This window comes from Caloenas nicobarica, chromosome 1 (assembly GCF_036013445.1).
Source record: "Caloenas nicobarica isolate bCalNic1 chromosome 1, bCalNic1.hap1, whole genome shotgun sequence".
Classification (NCBI taxonomy): domain Eukaryota; kingdom Metazoa; phylum Chordata; class Aves; order Columbiformes; family Columbidae; genus Caloenas; species Caloenas nicobarica.
The window spans coordinates 113659418-113681087 of NC_088245.1; the positions used below are offsets into that span (position 1 = coordinate 113659418).

General features: G+C 34.5%; 1 protein-coding gene across 11 annotated transcripts in view; it reads right to left on the minus strand.

The window, feature by feature from the left end:
* Nucleotides 1-21670, minus strand: part of DMD (dystrophin) — a 1281342-nt gene that overhangs the window by 402283 nt on the left and 857389 nt on the right. For all 11 annotated transcript variants that reach the window (XM_065627016.1, XM_065627025.1, XM_065626998.1 and 8 more), the window contains 2 exons: nucleotides 17341-17488; nucleotides 15200-15349 (listed from right to left, as the gene is read on the minus strand). In XM_065627016.1, coding sequence (XP_065483088.1) covers nucleotides 15200-15349; nucleotides 17341-17488 — 298 coding nt within the window. The remainder of the gene's footprint in view (nucleotides 1-15199; nucleotides 15350-17340; nucleotides 17489-21670) is intronic.

A 21670-nucleotide genomic window follows, 5' to 3' on the forward strand; every position in this document is an offset into this window, starting at 1 on the left:
ATGAATTAGCTGAGCAGTTGGAAGGGAATACCAACTCATATGATGACAGTAAGTATAAAGGGAGGAAGAAGTTGTATAAAGTATGTCACCTGATGTAAAATAATATTCTGTGCCCCTTTCTGTATAATTCCTTATGAATATCCAGAAAGTAGAATCAATTAAAGCAGTATCAAATTAAAAAAAAAAAAATTGTGGAGTTACAGTTCAATCCTGTCACTCAGGAACAATGCTCAAAATGAAAAAGTCAAAAGTAATTAGGTATTGGCAGTAAGTCAGAAAGACTGAACAATGGGGGATAGTTTTGCAGAGGTCAGGAAATGTTATTGCAAATGAATGAACTTGATAAATTTTATTACTAGTAAGCATCACTATCATTATCAGCAGCTGCCATCTGATAAAAGTAAGGAAAGCCATGGAAATAACTTGCATACATTATATTTCAGGTGACTAATGACCGATTTCGAGTATTTCCCTTCCCTATCACAAGTTAATGTCAAGGTCATGTCCTATTTACCTGAAATGACCAAAGAGACAATAATGCAGTTATTACCCATCTGCTTGGGGATATAGATGAGGAGATGCATCTCCTCAACATGTCACTTGCGAAAAAATATGGAGAATTTTCCTAATGGAGAGAAAATAAATCCCAAATGACAATACTTTAACGGCGGTGGAAATCTGTGGAGTTTTTTCCCCCAATATTAGATAGGTATGCCTTTCTCTTGCTAGCTGTCTCACCAACCTCTTAATAACAGAACCGCACTTTTTGATGAAACTGACAGTGAATTAAAATTTAGCTTTCTTGATATGCATAACATGATAAATTACAATAAACTGCAATGAATATGAATAAAAATATGTTGCAGGATATCTGTGAAGACTGTTGATTTTGGAAGGGTCCCTCTAATATACAAAGCACTTTATGAAAGTGGGCTTCTAACAAGTGGTAGTGTCACTACTACTTGCATACAGAAAAATGAAGAATGTATAGCTTTCTGTATGGATTGCTTTCTTTACTGATTGTAAAAGCAGCAGTAGCTTCTGCTTTACTATTCAATTTCTGCCAAAATACAAATATTAGGAAAAAAGGAGAAACATGACTATACTACAATCACCTCACAGCATAACTGGACTAAAAACATGGTTTTATGTTGTCTAAGCCAGGACTTGGATAATAAAGAAATAACTAAACTCATAACAAATATAAAATGCAAGCTTCAATCCATACTAATTGATAAATCATAACTGATGCTTCCATAATACTAGTAGGATGATTGCATAAAACAGCAGTTCTTACAGCCAGTATTCAGAAAGTTTTATCCGCTTAAAATCACTGTCCCTAGAGCATGTACAAATGAATGATTGAAAATGGAAGGGGGAAAAGTTAATTTTTATGCATCATTTCTTCATGAAAAACAATCAGTGTAAGAAAGAGTTTCATATAAGTTCAGTTTAGGATGCCATTTAGTTAATTAACTGAGTCATTTTCATTAACAAACTCAATATTGACTTTAAAACAAAATCTATGTTATTTCTTTAAAACTATGAATATTTATGAGGCATGGTGTCTCTAACAAAGCTGGAGTAAAGGCTTTATTATTAGAAGAAGATGAAAGAAGGCTACCAAAAATATATAGAGAAGATTTTTATTTGTTATGCAGCTAACATTTCATGTTTCCTTACAAGCCGCCTACAACCTGACCTTGGCACATCGTGGGTTTTTTGTTTGTTCGATTGGTTGGGGTTTTTTTAACTTCTTAACAGTGTATTTTTAATATTCTGAAGTTTCATTTTTATTGGGGAAAAAAGTATTTTTTTAGTAACTTTTTCCTATTGGTTCAGAAGACTAAAGCAATCCACAAAATAAATGCACCAAATAGTTTTCTGCTTCATCTGGCTGTCTAGCTTTTTAAAAAGCAAACAAACATATCCCCCACCCCAAATATTTGGTTTGTGTTTCTTGCATGGTAATATGATTGTATATATCACAGTCTTCTGGATATCTGTGTGCTTTTTATATTTAATATTTATAACATTGTCATTCATTCTGCTCTTTACTGCGTCAGTGATTCTCCTCTGCCAAGGGCATTTCTGAGCAGAAGACCCTCAACCTTAAATCTCTGCTAAATAATCTATTCTATGATTTTCTTTTCATTATCTTTGTTTCTTACTCAGTTCCAGAAATCCAAAAAGCCACAAAGCATTTACAGTATCATTCCTTTGATGTCTCTTAGTGAAGGACATTGTGACAGGAAAATTATTTCTAAATAAAAGTACAATGCCCTAATTGTCTGTTTACAGCAGATAATGCCATATCTATCCCTCAGGCTACACACCCCTGCATATACCCTGCAGTACCGGTAACCTGCCTGAACAGTAACCAAGAGCCTGTCAGTCAAAACTTTTTTCCCATGCAAAGCAGAGCCTGACATGTGGGGAAGAGAAAACGTCAGACCATAGCGCTGTTCAGCACAGAGCTGGACATGCTGTTGTGGTGTCCCAGGGGAAAACAAGTTATTTCATAGGTTACGATCAACCCTGTCAGACGGAGCTAAGAGCAATCTCTCCTCAAGATTTGGCAAACCACAGCAGTCCTATCTCCACTTTTGGTGTTTCCACGTGACAGAGTTCTTCTTGCCTGTTGCTTTGTCTCGTCGTCCTTTTCTGCAGCCCTCCTTTTCCTCAGATCACACATTATCCAATTACTTTACTTTCAAAACCATGCCCAGTACTGAAAGCTCAACTTCCGTGCGTAGTCAAGCTCACAGTGGCAGTCAATAGCTAAACTAAACATATCGACATTTTCTTCCATGCTGATGTCTACATCTGAGAGAAGCTTCACAGAAGCATCCACAAAACTGCCATGGAACTTCTGAAAACGATAATCAGCCAGAATGCCTACAAGCAAAATGAAGCCAAAAGGCACTGCGATGAAACAAATGACAAATACTTATATAATGTGTAGTACCTTAAAATGCAAGCTGTAAACTTAGAGTCATAATTGGTTTTCCTCATGGAGTTCTCTATAGGAATGAAAAAAAAAACCAACCAACCAACCAAAAACCACCACATCCTTAACAATTTGTTTGGTAGAAGAAATGGATATAATTGGATCTAAGATTTCAGCACCGCAATAAAATCAGTATCAAATAGCAATTTCTGGCTCTAAGCTACATAAGAGCAGTAAGTTAGATAATGAATGTATAGATAAACTGTATTTTTTCCACAGTAAATAAACAGAAACTTTTTTTTTCTTTTTTTTTGCATTATCTTTGCACAGTGTAGACAGATTACAATGGATTGGAATTTTATCTACAGTTGAATATTTATAGCATTTTCATAGCAACAAAGTATTTATTCTGTTAAAAATTATAGAAAAAAAAAAAAGAGTAATGTTGGTATCACAGTTCTAGTGAGTGATCTTGACTGCCAAGTACGGAGCTGACATGTCTGACAGAAAACAACTAATAATTAACTTGTTTTTCTTTTGGGTTGTTCTTCAAGCATTACCTGGTTTAGCACTTTGGGGGAGGTGACAACTTCTCATTTGGAAGAAACATGCAGTTTAAAGATAAGTTGAAAGTGTAGGAGTTACCTATAACAGTGCTCAATGTACAATTAAGTTCAGCATCGTAACAGGCCATTCTCTGGGTAATGAGGATGATAAATTTTTGAAAAGGTGTTTTTAAAACACTGACAAAAGTGGCCAAAAAAGGCAAGGCAAGGGGAAGGGAAAAGAGAAGGGGAAGTTTAACATTAAGGCTATTTTAGACTATGGTATTTGTGGGAATTTTGATTATATAGGCATGATGCAATACAGACAGGCTTATATAATTAAAGTAAAATCTTTATCTTGTAAACAGCAAATAGTAAAACATTGCGTTTTAGGTTCCTACAGTCTTCCTTAATAGAGATACGTGAAACACCTGACATACAATGGCAGCATCTGTCTTGGAACTGAAGTTTAAAGAAGCCAAAGCAATCGTGATTCATTGGTTTGTGACATTATGTGAACCATTATTCATTTCATGTGAATTCTCTCTCAGATAGTCATTGCAGTGTAGAAAAACGTGTAAGCCTTTGCCTAAAGTGCCTTATTTGAAATTAGTCAATTCAGATACATCAATATCACCTCAATGTAACACAAATGTCTTGCCGATTAGTATTTTTTATATTCAAAGAACTTGGCACAATTTCTTAAATATATGATAAATATATTCCAGATCCATATGACAAACAAGAATAAAAAGGAATTTTAAGATGATGGGCAAGATAATACTATATATGTCTTACATATACATACATATATTTAATAATGATTTTATGGTCTCATTGCCTAGTACAGACTTTTCACCCCTGCATAATTGTATTTCATAAATATTTTAAATTATTTGCTTAAAGTTTAACGTGTAGCAAACAGAGGAGCAATGTGGCCTTATGAACACACATCTGGAGTCTTTATGACCAATATAAAAATAAATAGAATGGTTTCCTTCCTATGTATGCTGTGGATTATTATTCAATGATTTGTGATGTCATCAATTCAATCTAGTCCATCCTCACTTTTTAAGCAGGTATAAAATACCTTTGAATTTGCTATAAATTAACTGCGTTGGTTGAGAACGGCCATAGAAGGAGTCTTAGATTATGAACAGACATATTAGTTCAAAAAGAACATCAGAAAAAGATTATGGGCTAAGGCAAATATTAGGGCATCCTGAAAGAAATAGCTGAGAAGATCTGCTCAGCTTCAGCAGCCCCCTGGCTCAACAGGACATACTTGTCAAATGGGAATGGCATCTATCATCCTACTGGTAGATTTTAAGGAGAGAGGTGAATCAGCACTGACATAAGTGATGTGACCTCAATCTCCACTGGGGTCAGAAGTAAAGAAAATTGGAGAATCTGTTATAGACCCCATTCATGCATACTTACAAAAACAACTACCATACAATTTTCTGGAGTTCTGAGGTGTTAATTAACAAAAGAAAAATGAGTTAGCAGTAATGAGTGATATAACAACAGGTAAACTAACTTATTGGAGGAGGCAAAAAAAAAAAAAAGAAAAAAAAAGAAAAAAAAAGGTATCTAGCTTCCTAGTCAGGTTTCCAGGTAGTCATGAGCTGATTTTAACCAGAATATTTAAGATGTTCCCTTTAACCAAGATTTTTGAAAGAGCCAGACTCCTTAATTGTCTGGCATGCTTGATAGCTTTTATTTAGAAAGTGTTACAATGGAAAAGAGCAGCAAGACCTTAGGCCTTTCAGGGCTAAATCCCAACATGTAATTGCCTGAAAAGAAATTCCAATTCATTTGACACTATAGTGGAAAATGAATTTTCCAATATTGTATCCAAAATCCAACTTAAATGCCATGTGACTTCGATGATACAAAACAATCAGAGAAAAGAAGGAACTTATAAAGTGGGAAAACATACACATTTATCTCATTCTTTCTGCATGCCCATAACTGATGACTACGTATGGATAGAAATAAAACTGTTCATTAACTCCTTTAACTTTTAATAGCCTTTAAAAATATAAAATAATAATAATGCATCAGGAATTCTCAGGACTAGTAGCATGATATTTATTCATAACTTTATAGCAGATATTAACTCTTCTGAGGAAGGTCAGCCAGCTTTTTGCCTTTTGATAAAATGAGTAAGAAGTATTAGTATTTCTGTTTTGAAAGACAAATTTAGAAATGGATATTTAAATTTTGTATTTAGAGTAATAACATTCAGGAGCATCTTCTATGAAATAATCAAATGATTAATTTTTCAAGAGTAGAAATCTGTTTAACGTTGATTGCCCAAGATAATGTAGACATTTGTAGTGAGATGTTGTTATGAAAGCAGAAATAGATATTTAAACACCTTGTGATTTAACTTGACAAATGCTGTAGCACATAGAGCATTATTCAGGAAGATCTTATTAGTAACACACATAGTGGAAACTTCAAAGGATAAGAGAGCAATTCCTTTCCACTTCATCCCACTGGATACAAATTTAGTCTTGTCAAATGTTGCAAGACTCATGTTCCTCCTCTTTTTGCAAAACCCTTCCAGAATCTGTGGCCCCTCTTTCACATGAAGTGGGGGAGATTACAAAGACAGGGCAGTTGTACAAACTGGCCTCTTACCTTCTGAGAAAGACACAGTAAGAACTAACACAGTCAGTAAGGAATGACTGGGGTTACAGAGGTTGCTGTTGGGATGATGGTGAGAAACAAAAGGAAGAGGAGGAGGAAAGATGGTCAACAAAACCACCAAGATTTATTATTTTGACATATGCTGTGAGAAACTCATCAGGAAACCTGCACAATTTTCTTGTAAGTTGTTCCTTTCCTGTAAATTTTTCCAGGTTGATGAGTAACATGGCCCAAAATCCACAAGTAACAGCATGATGAATTTCCAACTTATCTGTATTTAACTTTAATTAAAGTTATTATGTTTGCTGTCATTTCTTGTTAAGCCTAAAACACACCTGGAAAACCAAAACTAAGGTAAAACAAATAAAGCTAGAATCTAACATGTATACAGAAGAATGAATCCTAACTGTTCTAAATATACTTAAAAACTTGTCTCAAAGGAAAAGAACAAATATTCAGTAGTATGTCACAAAAGCCCTTGATATTTTGTTATTATTGCCTGATTGCTGCAAAAACATTTTTAATATCTTAGCTTTTTCCTTGATGGGACTTCAGAATGACTAATCCTTTCAAATAAGAGTAAACAATATATAGTAGTAAGAAAGTATTTATTAATACTTAACAAGACAAAGAAAATTGGTGGTGTCATTAATAAAAAGAGAGCAGTTATATATTGCTCTGCAGGACTCCTGAAATAATGTAAACCAGCATTACTAACCACTTTTACAATACTTTAAACCTTCAGAATGTTTTAATATCACCAAGTAATTTAATTTTACAATATTACTATGGGATAGGGAGTTGTGCATAGGAAAATAGAGCAGCTGGAAAACTAAGCAACTTCCCTGGCGTTTTCAGTCCATGGGAAGTGACAAGATCAAAATGGTCTCTGTAAAGTAACATACCCAAATATACTAACTATCAGGGATTTACAGCATTAAAAACTTCCTTTTTCTGATGCTGTGCTAATGCGTCTATTTATTCAAGGTTCTTTATTGGCGGGACATCTAACTTTTTGTCTAATTTTTAATTTTGTGCTCATAAATGAGGAAAATATATATTTGAGTTTGCATGTTAGTAAATCAAAACCAAACCAATGCAATAAGCTGTGCAAAGCACATGCCTATGAGGGAACAAAGAAGGGAGGTGGTTATCTTCATATTATGAAAGCTTGGCTGCCAAAGTTGAAAGGATGGCTTTGGAGATTTCTAGGAAAAAGGCTTCTCCAGAAAATGGTTCAGGCTACATCTAACCTGCTGGACACAGAAATTGTTCTGAATGCCCAGAGGTGAGTCCATGCCCTGACCACAGCCTGGCTCTATGCTGCAATAAGACCTAAGTGTGCAGAAGCTGTCTCCTTCATTTCAATGGGAAGGAACTCAGTCTTGGAGCCAGACTGAAGCTTTAGCATGCTCTTGTCCCCCCTGAAATGAGGGAACCTTGACTCTCTAGCGCGCTGCTGCACAAACATGCCACTCTCCATAAGAGAGACACAAAAACGCCATAGTATGCAACTAAAGAAGGATACATACCAAGCACAACTAAAGTTAAACTAATTTGCATCAGTTTTTATAGATTAATTCATCCCATAAACAAAATTCTTTCCTCAATCAACTGTTTGTTTCTGCTATTCAAAGAAAGTAGAACTAAACAATGACAAGCCTTCCCAATTCACTTTATTGTCTATGAGACTCACTGGTTTGAACACAGTACAGATGAACTTGTCTGGTAGATTATAATACCTACACAGTATGGATGACCAGTATCATCTGTGGTTAAAATATCTTGAGATAATTCCATTCAGTCAGATTTTTTTTCTTCATCCTTACAAATAAAACCTTTAGTTTTGTCTTTATCAAAATTCTCTCCTTTGAAGGACTTCAACACTCTCTGCATTTCCTTTCTACCCCTTTATATTGCAGGACAACACACTAACTTTCACCAAAGCCTAAGAATTTCTTATGCCCTTGTTAAGTGCTCTTCAGTGCTTGAAACTCTACTTCAATACAGCAGAATATTCACCCTCAGCTCCTTGACACAGGATGCCATGTGTTTAAAGTTTTTAGTGACTTCAATTATTTCTGGCACAATTTTTATATTTAACAGTAATTTCTAGATTCTTCTATTATTAGTTTGTCCAGATACCATTTCAGATGGTATATTTTTAGCTTACTACTTTTTCTTCGCTAATAGGATCTTCTCCAGGCATCCGATTTTAGGTATTAATAGATGGCTGAATGGACACCGTCAGAGGATATACGGACATTTTGTTTCTTCCAGATCATCCACTGGTATGTTCTCATGCAAAACGAAACAAAGACAGTACTCACTTCTTCAAATATAATCTTTTGGATACTACATCTTTTGGATGTAGTATGAATATTGCTCATCTCTGAGTTCTGACTGACTGACTCCAGAAATTCACACAAAACTGCTCTAGAAACAGATTCTTACAGTCATTCATCCGCATTTTGCAAGTGAGATCAAACACGCTCTTCCTAACCTGCTTCAATCCAAAATACAGTATGAGTGGCTATCAACATATTCTACACAAGAAGGAATCTGTAACGTTGTAAGAACATTGTTATTATCTATATCATTTGGACCAATGACGAATAAAAACATGATTATATTTTAAGGGATTTTCTGCTTGGTAGTTTTCACTACCTGACTTCCTATTTAATCTGGCTTTTACATTAAAATTTTGTATAATAATAAAGCTCCCTGGAGGCCATATCTAATATCCTATTTTTCTGGAAAAAAACCCTGCTTTCTGTTATGACTGATGCTTATATACAGAAGAATTTGGACTATTATTTGGTTCATTCTGAATACATTATTTAATAAAAATGAATATTCTTTTTCATTCACTTCTTTTTTCTTTTGGTTTTGTTTGTTTTATCATCTGTGTACTGGGTCATGCACTAAGTCCTGGAAAGGAAAGGTGGGGTTTGGGTCTATTTAGGGTTTCTTTTAATGTGATGCTTTCGACTTCTATTTCAGAAAAATTATTTTGTAGATTGCCTTTGCTTCAAAGTTTTAGTAGATTCAGTGACTGTGTTTCTTTTACTAAATATCTTGAATGAAAAAGTGAGCTAAAGTAGTTGAAACATATTTGTGCACCATCACACACACAAAAAAAGAAGACACTGCAAAATTATTTTTTCTTTAAGATTACAGCCTAATGATTATCTATAGTTTCTCCTTGATGATATTCCAAATATGGGATAGATTACAAATTTTTCAATTCCTTCTGCTCCTAAGAACTGCATAAATCTGATTTAATTTTGGTCTTATAAATCCCAAACAATGAGCATTTTTTTAAAATATACTATAAACTGGAAAGAAAAAACCCAGCAATTATATAAAACCTCTGGATATTTTTTTAAGATTGTGAAATGCGGTTCTTGTAAAGTAACAGATAAAAAAAAATAAATCAGTGAGTACCATACCATAGCAATTTTCACCTCATCTGAATCTCATTTAAATTTTGGTTGGTGGTCAAAACCCAAACCAGCACAGGTCTGTGTAGATACTCAGGTTCTTTTGGCACAAGATTTGAAAGCCTCTTAGCACTAATTTTGGAGACCATTTCATCTAAATCTTAATCCTAAAACAGACTAGAAGTGAAATGGTAGTCTAAGGCTCATCTGTTACCATCTCTCATACTGTGAAAACCTATACTTAACCTTGAGTGTAGATATTCATGGAGATTATTATTATCCACCTTTGAAATCACTTCAACTAACAGAAACAATGGAAAAAAAAATAGACTTCTCCTTATGTTTTAAAATAGTCTCCAGTTCTTTCTGATGACAATCATTAGGATGACTTAAAGCATAGCATGCAAAGTGGAACAAAAACTAATGTCTGAAGATGCTAAAATGATTAAAAATTGCCTCTGATCACTGAGTAGGCTGTAAGGCCAGAAAATTTTCAGGATGAGCATCCAAAAAAAAAAAAAAAAAACCACCACCAAAAACCCCACAAATATTCATATTAGGCTACAAATATTTTAGTCTATCCTTTCTGGTTTACCTTATTTTAACAATCTGTAAGACAACTTTATTTTAAGAGGTGGGGCGTGGGGGAAGCAAGTTATTATTAGTGTTTCCTGAGATTACAAGACCAATTTGTATGGTCTTGAAAAAAAAAATAAGCCACTTCTCTTATCTATGGAATTCTTAGTTGAAATGCACAGTCAGTTTCTCTTTTCGCAACCTGCAAAAAGTGTGCTATAAGTGAAAGTATTTATATTTCTTACTAATTGAATGCGAGGTTTTGTCATCTTTGCTCTACATGTTTCTTTGAAAATGAGAGAACATGGCAATTTTCTTAAATTATGCAAAATGCAATCCGATTGCAGATTTCTGGTTGCATTTAAAAGATATATGTATATACATGTGTAATGTATATCATGTTTAGCCTACTAGACTGTTTAGGTTATAAGGTTGTTTATACTTCTCATCATTGTCTTTAAGAACTTCTTTATTGGTGTAAACACTTGGGTGCCTTTCCTGTTTAAATATCAAGCTGGAAAAAGGGAGACATCAAAACCTTACAGATCTCCATGGACAAAAGAGGCGGACTTTTAAAATCTTACATCATCCTGTGCTTAGGAGTAGCAGCTCTCCTACCATAATGTTGGACAACATTACTGACTTGGAACCCAAAGATCTTTTCATTGCCCTCTCAGAGATTCAAAGATTCAGTGACAAATAAAACTTATGTTTTCCCAGACTGAAACACTACTAGGGTGGGCAATTGTTGAGAATAAGTTTCTGTTCTCCAGTAAACTGGAACAGGAAGCATCTCTTCAAGTGTATCTGGGCAGCAGGACTCTTTAGTTGTCTTTGCAGGAAGGTGGATGCCTCAGGATGCCCAACCATAAGGAGTCTATGAATAATTACTATTTAAGGCAAGTTACAATACAGGACGACCTTTAACCTTCTTGTGACTTTGTCTTTCTGCATTTTTTTGGCCCATCTGTTTTTCTCTACGCTTGATCAACCAAGCTAAGATGACCTATACTTCTTCTAGTGGTACAGAAAATGTTCACAATTTATAGCCGTGTCACACCTCTCCAATTTTTTTTTGTCCATATCAGACAAAAAATTGATTTGCTGTGGCAGTAAACAGTGAAATAGTCTCTTCAGTGCCTAGTAATTAGTTCTAATACTAACAGACAAATTAAAAGGCAGCAAAACAAAATGTCTCCATCAGGCACTTATAATAACCTTCTTAATATAAACAGTAGATGTGGAAACTAAGGTGAATAAATGAGGAGGATGCTGATTTTGGCATCCAGCTTACTTTCAGATAATCTAGCTCATCCCTCTTGGCTGACACCAGACCAAGAATAACATTAAAGAGTAATAAACTCCTTCCAGCAAGCCTCAGATTCCACGGTTCACTGATCTCAGACCTAATCTATCAATCCATTTACTGCACAGTAAAAGGTAAGAAACCCATTACAGATCTGTTATATGCCGTGGCAGGTGGTATATGACAAGGACTGAATTCATCACAAACTCCAATACCTAGTACCCCTTTTGTATGCTTTAAAGCACTAGGTGGTTAGCTTGCTTGGCTATCACAGCAGAAGATACTTTGAGCTTTGAAAATAAAAGAAAAATTCTTGATGTGAAAGAATAAAAATACTTATAAAACACCTCATTTTTCATACTATTAAGACTTCACAAAGATAGTGTTATTTTCATTTTTACAAAAAATATTGGCTTTGGAGAGGGTACAATAAGTAAAATCAGGCTAGAATGTAAAAGTCATGCTTTCAAATGTGGGCTTTAATCTTCATTCTCTGCTTAAACTATGTCTAAGGTAGCAGCCTATTAGAATCACTATTCAATATGGTTGTCTAAAGAAATGTCATTTTAAAATTATTACTACCCAAAGGAAGAAAAACTCTTCATCTATCTATTCTCAAGGTCATCAGCACATGATATAAACGCCTAAAAGCAAAGACAATATAGAAGCAAAAAAGCTTCTTTTATGTGACTATGATTCCTTTCATACTCATTTTCTTTTCTCAGCTTATTTCCATTGCTGTAGGGCAACAGTTTCTGTGACTGTAAAGAAGGTTTGTACATGACTTATTTCAAATATGTCACCTTGAAGGTTAAGACTCACAGGTGATGTTCCCCATTCCTCTGCTTGGCAGATCAAGGCAAACAAACCCCAAATTGTCATAACCTTAGGAGATATTTGGCTTCATTCTCAGCTGGTGTAAATTGTCACAGCTACTCTGAAGTAAACAGAATTACTCTAGTGTACACCAGATAAGAACCTACCTTACATTATTTATGTAACTGTCATGTATGTTTCATATTTTGAAAATAGTATCATCCTGCAATACAAGATAATCGGAAATGCTAGATTGTTACATGTTCATTTCTAGCAGAGACACTAGAAAACAAAACTAACAGCTAGAAACAAAGGATTAAAGCATAAGGTACGCTCTTAGAAGGTGATGGAGAGACAGAAATGCCACAGAGAAATCTCTATGTGATGAAGTTTGTCCACTGCGCTTTAAGGAACAAAAGAAAAAAAAAAACCAAAACACACCACTCATCAAAATGACTGACTACAGAACCATCCTCAGGTGACCAACAGAAGTTCGCCTAATATAAAAATGCCAGAGCTGTGAGGTTTGGCTCACAGTAAAATCTGTGGTGCTTTTTTTTTTTTTTCCCAATGTTTACAGATCTATAACTGAAAGAAGACAATGTATGTGTCTGTCAGGCCTGCAGACTTTCGCATCTGTAACAAATTTAGAAATCATGAGAGTTTCAGAGAAGAAAGTGAAAAAATTAATTGAGGCTTTCTACAAAAACTGTCAGAAGAAGAAAAAAAATATGTAAAAGAAAAAATTAAATATTTTTCCCTTCAGCTTCACTGGAAAAATCCAATGACAGAAACTCAAAATGAGTTTCTAACGTCCCCCGCCCCCATGTCTCAAGATCATATGGGAAATAGAAAAGCTTCAGAGAAAGACAACACCCTCAGAGAACATTAGTCTTGTAATTTTCAAACTCAGTTTCTGTTAATTAAAAACAAAATAAATACAAAACCAAAATAAATACAAAGTCCAAAAACAAATGAACAAAAAAACCCCAAACAAAACAACACAACAACAAAACCACTGCATTTTTCAGATTCTTTAGATTCAGTTACCAAGGGACAGTGAGAACTTCTCAGTTTTATACATCACTATAGGTAGATAACTGAAATAATGTGGTTAAGTAATGATCTCAAATGGAAGTTTAATTTTCTGGTTTGAGTCTTTTGAAGTGGGAAATTCCAAGCCTAATGTCTTGCCAGAAACATTACTTAGATCTAGGAGACACAAACTTGTAAATAGAATGAATCACTAAACAGTAGTGTTGTTCCCCATATTTCATTCAGAGCTAACTACTTTCAACAGCATTCACAGTTGCTCTCTGACAAGTAACCTAGAACATTTCTGCCTCAGCAAGGATAAAGTGAAAATTCGAAGTTTGAAGGTATATGACTAATCAGTAAAAGCTTACATTCAGAGACAAATTACAGATTTTTTTGACATTTATTGGTTTAATTTTACTAGAAGTAATTTTTTTTTCCTGAAAACTAATGTCGCCCTTTTAATACAACAGCTCAGATATCCAAGTTGCAGTGCCTAAATTCAGCTACGCATAATGCTTACTTCAGCTCATTCATAACACTAGTTTGATCTTGAAGTGTTCTGAATTCTTCTACATACATTGATTTCAGAAACCCATCTGTAGAGAAAGAGATACTTCTGTCCAAGCACCCGAATAAAGATTTATGTGTCCAACTAGGAGTTTGTGAATGTGGTCAATATTATCATCATCCACTTTTGCTTAAACCATTAACTAATATTCTGACCCTTGCCAAACTATTTGTGTTAGGAAGAAACTAGTGAGAGTTCCACACCAAATAAGTTCCTGTTTACTTCCCAGGTCTGTGCTTGAAATTCAACTGCGTTCACAGAAATGGTAACAGAAAAAAACAAACAAACAAAAAGACCCCACAACAACAACAAAAAAACCAACAAAACAACAGGATGTAGTATTCTTGACCAGAAACTCTGGCTTGTCTTTTCAGTAAGACACTCAGAATAAGATTTTCTCACCTTATTTTTTTTTTCCCCCAGAGCTAAACACAACAAATCCCTCTTTCCCGCCTACCCCCCCACCCCAGCAGTGTGGTAACTTTAAAAAATAGATACCACAGGTTAATTTTCCAGATTCTGATTTTGACATCACTATCAAGGGAAATTCTTCAGCTGATTCTACACTGACCTTTTTTGACCAGACTAATCCATACCTTGGGTGGTGATCCTCTGGACAAAACTTTCTACCATTTCTGCTACATGAGGTATGGAGAGCACTCAAATTACCTACCTCTCTTTACTAGATTTGCTATTTATTGTCATCAGTTTCCAACACAAAAATATGCTACTTCAACAATAAAATACAACAGAATCCTCCCTCCCTTCTCTCCCCAAGCATGGAAATCTCAGAAAGCAAAGTGGGTGGTACTTTGCTATAAGAAACGAGAACTCCAAGCTCAAGGTTGGAAGAATCATGGTGGAACATGAAACAGTGGTTGCAGCTTCTACCTAAGGGTTGGGTAGAGGAGAGAATTGGGAAGTGTTTCCATAAAGGCAATCAGCTATTTGCTGCTGCCTCTCACACACCTGAGTAACAAAAGCTGGAATATTTGCTGTACCTTCAAAACAACCAGGCTACAAAAGAGATGCTCTGCATTCCACCCTTAAGCAGCAGACCTGTAGTGTATGGAGTACATTTGGATGCAACATCATCATTTCAGGCATTAATGGTCTTAGTTTGCTGACATTGTTTCTCACAGCAGTGTATTGTACACATTTTTTTTCTTCCTCAGGATCATTATGCATACAAATGTCTCTTCATACAGAGAAAAATAATACACAACAGAAAATATATACTGCAAATATTTGCTGCAGATTAAAATTTTATACCACAGTTATATCACTAATATGTCTAACCTTTAACAAGCGATGGTTAGCCTCCTTGAGTGTATTCTCAAGCTTATGTTTTTTGTCTGGGTTCAGTGATGCACTTCCAAGTGCTATTCCTCCAGTTTCATTTAGTCGCTTCAGTATTCCCTTGTGTGGCGGCAGCTTTTCAACTCTTAACTGGAACAGACAAATACAGCAGTTAAGATGAACTGTGGCAGAATTTTCAGCTCTCTTGTCTTCACCTTTATCGATTTGTGTATCAGCTGAAGGAATAAACTCAATTTAAGACAAAATAACGATGGCTTTCTTAATGTAGAATGCTAAATCCCGCCCCCCCCAAAATATACTGTATTAGTGGATCAAGCCTACAGAGAGTCCTAAAAGTGAAAATAAGGGGTTTCTCATGTTTTTAATCACTGTTTCATAATAAATTCTGCTTCTTGACACTCGGTATCTCATGTGTGTGACTTTTGGTGATCTTTTAATATAGTAAAGAGCAAGCACTTTGGAGAAGGGTTTTAAAATATTTCATGCTGTGAACACAATCACCCAGATGGTAAGTGGTGAAAAGCCTTCCAAGTATAACCTCATAATTAAAAATGTTCAAATAAGTTCATAAAATCCTCAAAAAGTAAAGCCAAAGGATGCAAGGCATCATCTAAATGTACCACTTCTCCATCATGTATGCAGTTACTGTAAGCTTATATTATCAAAGTAACTTTCTACTTAAAGTAAGGATGATCGAACTAAAAGACAAAGTTCTTCAAGCTTGTGTTCTGGTTTGTTTGTTTGTTTTTGTTCTTGTTTTAATTAACATAAGCAAGTAGGTATGAAAGGAGCCACACTACAATCCAATGCATTATTATTTACTGAATTAGGTGGTATGTTCTTGTGCAGTCCAAAAGAACAAGGTGGACAGTAAAAATTAGATACAAATAAGAGATGGTAACACCTTGAATATTTAGATTATGTATCCATTGGGAATAATATAATTGGGAAATATTTGTGTATAAATGAGGAGTGAGAGATTTTGTGGTTTTAAACAATCAATTTAGACTTCAAACCTGTAATCATATCTGCAAAATATAAGATGAATCTAACACGTCTTAGAAATATTTCTTTGCCTTCGTTCTGATATCCTCAACAATGGAGACCATGCCTCACAAACTCTCAGTCCAACTCTCTGACATCTTATGCTAAACAGTCAGGGGGGCAAACTCAGCACATAGTTAAGTCTTCATTTCCTCAAATGTTATGCAGTATTATTTATCCTATTTTTGTTTATTTAAAGGAAACTTGAAGATAGATTTTTACAAAAGAATCTTTCAGATTTTATTTCAGATTTTGTTGAAAGAAGGATAGAAGAAACTTTGATGAGTTTCCTTAGATTCTTTAATAGTCTATGCCATCACTTCCTGAATTTCTTCAACTTTTACTGGCATAAAGGATAGCAAGTCCTTATCCTCTAGAGAGAACAGGAAACTTTTAGGCAGGTATTCTATAAGTAACATTCATTTTCCAACTACAGTTTAATTTATTATTGTGTAAGTTATTTAAACATAGTCATTCTGTTGGACGCATCTCAGAAATTAAACAGACCAACTTCTATTGGATAAATTTATCAGCAATATAGTGGTCTAAAAGCTCTAAGATCTTCATTTAAATATTCCAGCCTTTAAAAAGAAACATTTAGTATTCTGTTGGTTTTTTTTAAATTATTTTAAAAAAATAATCTAGATTTTTAGTCTAGAAAATGTTGCAGTGATACTTTAATCAGATGACATTTATAATTATGCCTGCAATTCTAGATACTCCTGTGAAATTCTCAATACCATTTTATAAGTGAGAAATTATAAAAGATTTTAAAAGACACCTATAGAGAAATGTTTTACAGATAAAACAGTCAAGTTCTGAATTAAGACATGAGGATGAAAAGGATAATGACTAATAATCTAGTGACAGGATAGATATTTTCCTTTCAGTGCGTTTTCCATTACTTTTGTGATTTTAGTACGATCATTACATATTTGTACCTGGGTTTTGAAATTCCACTGCTTTGATTATTCTAAAATGTTAAATGAATTCTGTGTTTGATGGCAGAATCCTTCTCTGAAAATAGCTTTTAAATTGATAAAGTAAGAAAACATTAAGAATAAAACTGGCAATACCTTTACTTTGCTAAGGCAGTCTCTTAACTGGTCTTCATTCCCTGGTTCAAGTGAAATACCAGTAATGCTTTCTGCTTCCTCTAACCATACAAGCAACTTGTTCAAGTCCTCTTGAAATTCAGAGAGAATATTCTTTTCTTCCTCTAGTCTAGAATAAAAACATGAAATTAATGCTTCTGTACATTCATTTTTATGTTGAAATGCTTAACCATACCACAAGAAAGACTAGGGAAAACAAATATTTATAATTTATATTAATTATTTTTAAAACTGGGCCATAGATTTTTTCATATCGAAATTATCAGACCAGCATCCTTTTAACATGACATTAAATATATTTGAAAAGAAAAATTCAAATTCATAATTTGCAACATCGCTAAATTCAGCTTACAGATTACATATGGAAGGGAGCAAACAAGCACATTAGAACTGGAAGTAGAGCTCTTCAGATTTTTCTGTGAGATAACAGCAGGGAAGCCTGGTGTCAGAAACTAAGAATTCTAGCACCAAATTTTACCAAACTGAATCTGTAAAAAGTGACACTTAAACCCATTTAGACATATTGTACAAACAGATATTTTGGTGATGGTGCCACATACTTGGTGTAAAGTATTCCACTCAAGACCCACAAAAACTAGGTAAAGTTTGTAGCCCATAAGAAAGAAGAGGATAGGCTTTATCTCACCTAACTTTAGATATCTACTTTGTCTACACCTACAACCTAGTTGTTGATTTTTTCACCCAGATTCTCTTCAGCAAATGCCAATTGGCATTTTTAGAATGTAATATATTGAACAACCTGGTGTCATGGAAGATTTCCCTGCCCAAGGCAGGGAGGCTGGAACTAGGTGATCTCTAAGATCACTTCCAACCCAAACCAGTCTATGATTCTATGATCTTGGACAATTACGAGAGGGAGAGATTAATTCTGCCACACATTTTTTTTCTTTTATTAATTAAAGGAAATCCAGATGAACAGTTAAGACATAAACATTGCAGGTGTCTAAAGTCAGATAAGACTACTTTCACTACAACTGCATAAATACATGGAGACTTGAACATTTGTGCTTAAACTTCTGAATTTATCAAAAGATGCATGAGAAAAATATAAAGAGCAGAAGGGAAGAGCACCGGCAGAATGTGAGCCCTTTGGGATTGACATTACGGGTGGATGTCTTCAGAAGGAGAAAAATTACATTTTATATAAAGTACTTATAATTTATCCTCCAAACTTATTCACAAAACTGACATTACACTGAGTCTTACCTGTATGGAAAGATTAAATAATTATTAATGAGAGTAAACAACAATTAATGACCTATATATGTTGCTGTTATTTTATTAAAGTTACTTGACATCAAAACAAAAGATGTAAGATCCAACTGAGTTTGAGAGGTTAGGTCATTTATTACATATGATAAGAGGTTCTATTAGTATTTTAAGAATAGAACTCAACATTAGAGTGGAGAATCAAGGTCAGTATTATTACTATATTATTTCCGAATGCAGAAACGTATTCAAGCAGAAGGAAAATGGTTTTAACTTTCTCTGGTCTCCCATACTTGCCATGATGGTCAGTGCCCACAGAACACTCTGAGAAGTCAAATGGAATGATACCTATTGCAAACTACACCATAATTTATTTACATTTTTAATTTTTTTTTTTAGGTAACTATGTTTTCTGTTGGCTGACTTAAGCAAAGATGTCTCTTTAAAAAAGCTAGATCAGTTAGGCACAGGCAAAAGAGAATCAATAAAAAGTATCCGCTTCACATCATCTAATAAAAAACACTGAAAACAATTATTCCTTGATACAGTTGCTTGCAGACATGCACACACACAGTCTGACAAACAGCTTCGAAACCGTAGATTAAAAGCTTTTATTCAAGCAGAACAGAAATGTAGACATTTCCAATAGTCAGTATCCATCTTGTAGAAGTGTGTACATCCAAATGCCCAAAACATTTCACCGTACATTAAAAAAACTAACTTGAAGTCATTAAAATCTTGTATAACCTCTTTTCCCTCCATATGATTTCCAGACAATAAAAGTATTCAAGCGATTTCAAGTGTTCCACATCTGAAACATGTATTTACAAGGAAAGAAAGCTGCTTCCTTAATGTTTCAAGTAAAAGCATTTGGTTAGAGGGAAAACAAAGGAAGAACTACTGCAGGATTTGAAAAATTCCCTTTAAATAACATCACATGGTTACAGTGTAAAATGGGAGAAGTTGGGTCAGCAGTTAAAATTCTAGTAGTGAAGAGGTACATGAGCATATAAACTGAATTCAATTTCATTTCACAGCAAAAGAATCATCTCACTTCACGGTATAAGCAAGAATTTTTTATAGATTAAGATTTTTAGAGAAGAGTCTTGCTGTTGGAATGCTGGCTATCATAAAATAAAACCAGGACCATGCAATCCAACTATTATTTTACACAACTTGCAAACGAGCTGAAATCTTGCTAATGCCTTACCTGCCTTCCATCTTATCTGTCTTTATTGCATTTCCTTAGCAAGGCATTCCTGCAAGGTGAGAATTGCTGTACTAGATAAATACTCTACAGGCTCTACAGAGCTCTCTCCAAAATAGTAGATTAGAAAACAGAGTGAAGTACCGAAGACAATGCTCTTGACCAGACTTTACTATGGAGCAGTCTGGCTGCACTAAATATGCCACATCTTAAGGAGACCTGAAAAATACGATAGCCACCATGCATGTGACACAGTCTTTCCTGGATGGCAAAAAAACACAGGCAAGGAGACACCACTACTAAGGTGTTCTTGAGGAAAAAAAAAAAAAAAAAGAAAAAAAAGAAAAAAAAAGAAAAAAAAGAGAAGTGTTTCCATTCAATTTGCAAGAATCAAACACTTTTTGAAAATGTCTCCAACTGTTGTCCTAAATCCATCCTTTCCTTTGTAGTTACAAACAAACAAACAAATGAAAACAAAAAACCTAAGAAAGCATCAACCTCAACAATATATGCAGTGAATATCTTGGATAAGAAAAACCCTATAAAACAGTATGATGCATTGATGTTTCCAAATAATTATGAATAAGAAACTCACACTTTCAAGGTTTTTTCTTTACAGCATACTTTAAATATGTTCTTGGTTCATTTCTAAAATATAAAGCATTATTTCTTTGTTTACCTTCAAGTTTGATATTTTTGTAGAATTTATTTAAGCATGTAGTAGTGATAATAATGGATGGGACATTTAACATTCTTCATCTACAATTAAACAGTAGATATTTTGTTTCCTGAGCCAATTCAATGCATTTAGATAAGAAAAAAAGCATTAAGTTCTTCTTTAAATATTGGCTGAGAAATATAAATATTCTTAATATATTTTTAGGAAATGTTTTTTTCAGTGATTATGGCTGAAAAAAAAATATCCACATATATGGAAAAGTGCAGAGTATATTACTAAGTATTATGAAGCCCAATAATAAATCACACATTCAGTCGTAATATACAAAATTCATGTAACAGAGATAAGTAGAAGGCAGTACAGGTTTAAATGGAGGATTTTTTTTTTCCTAGCTCAGCTGATACATCCATAGATTTCTATTATCTCAAGTATTTCAGATGGATTGTAGCTAGAATTTTAGGTAAACAATAAATTTAAATTTGTCTCAACACAGGACAATTTTTGTCAGCTAGTGTTCAAGAACCAGAGAGCAAGGAGTCACGTGCTCTAAGGCTACAACAGTATGGGTATATAGGGTTTAGTCATCTCTTTTGAGAAACTAAAAGACACTACAAAAACAAGGAGGAGGACACTCTGAGGTGCTTATTGGGAAGCATAGACTGATAGGAAAAGAAAGGTGAACCCTATTCTACCAGCCTAGGGTCACAGAATCATAGAGTTCTTTAGGTTGGAAAGGACCTTTAGGATCTCCAAGTCCAACCATAAACCTGACACTGCCAAGTCCACCACTAAACCATGTCCCTAAGCATCACATCTACACATGTTTTAAATACCTCCAGGGATGGTCACTCCATCACCCTACTGGTGATAAGAGGAACAAAAATCTTAGAAATCCCTAGGCATAATGTAGCAAGACTAGGCCTAATGTAGCAAGACTAGGCATGATGTAACAGAAACCTAATAGAGAAACAATAGCTCTATAGAGACTGGACATGAGGCAAAGCAGGATGTCCTTGGTATGCAAGCTGGGAAAGCGGAATGTTCCACTAAATTAAGAAAGAGCTACATGACTTTTGCTGAGTAGTAGCACAAAACGACAATATGCATGTTCAAAAAATTAGGTCCATAAGCCGACACTTGGTGTCACCTGCAAACTTATTGAGGGTGCACTCAAT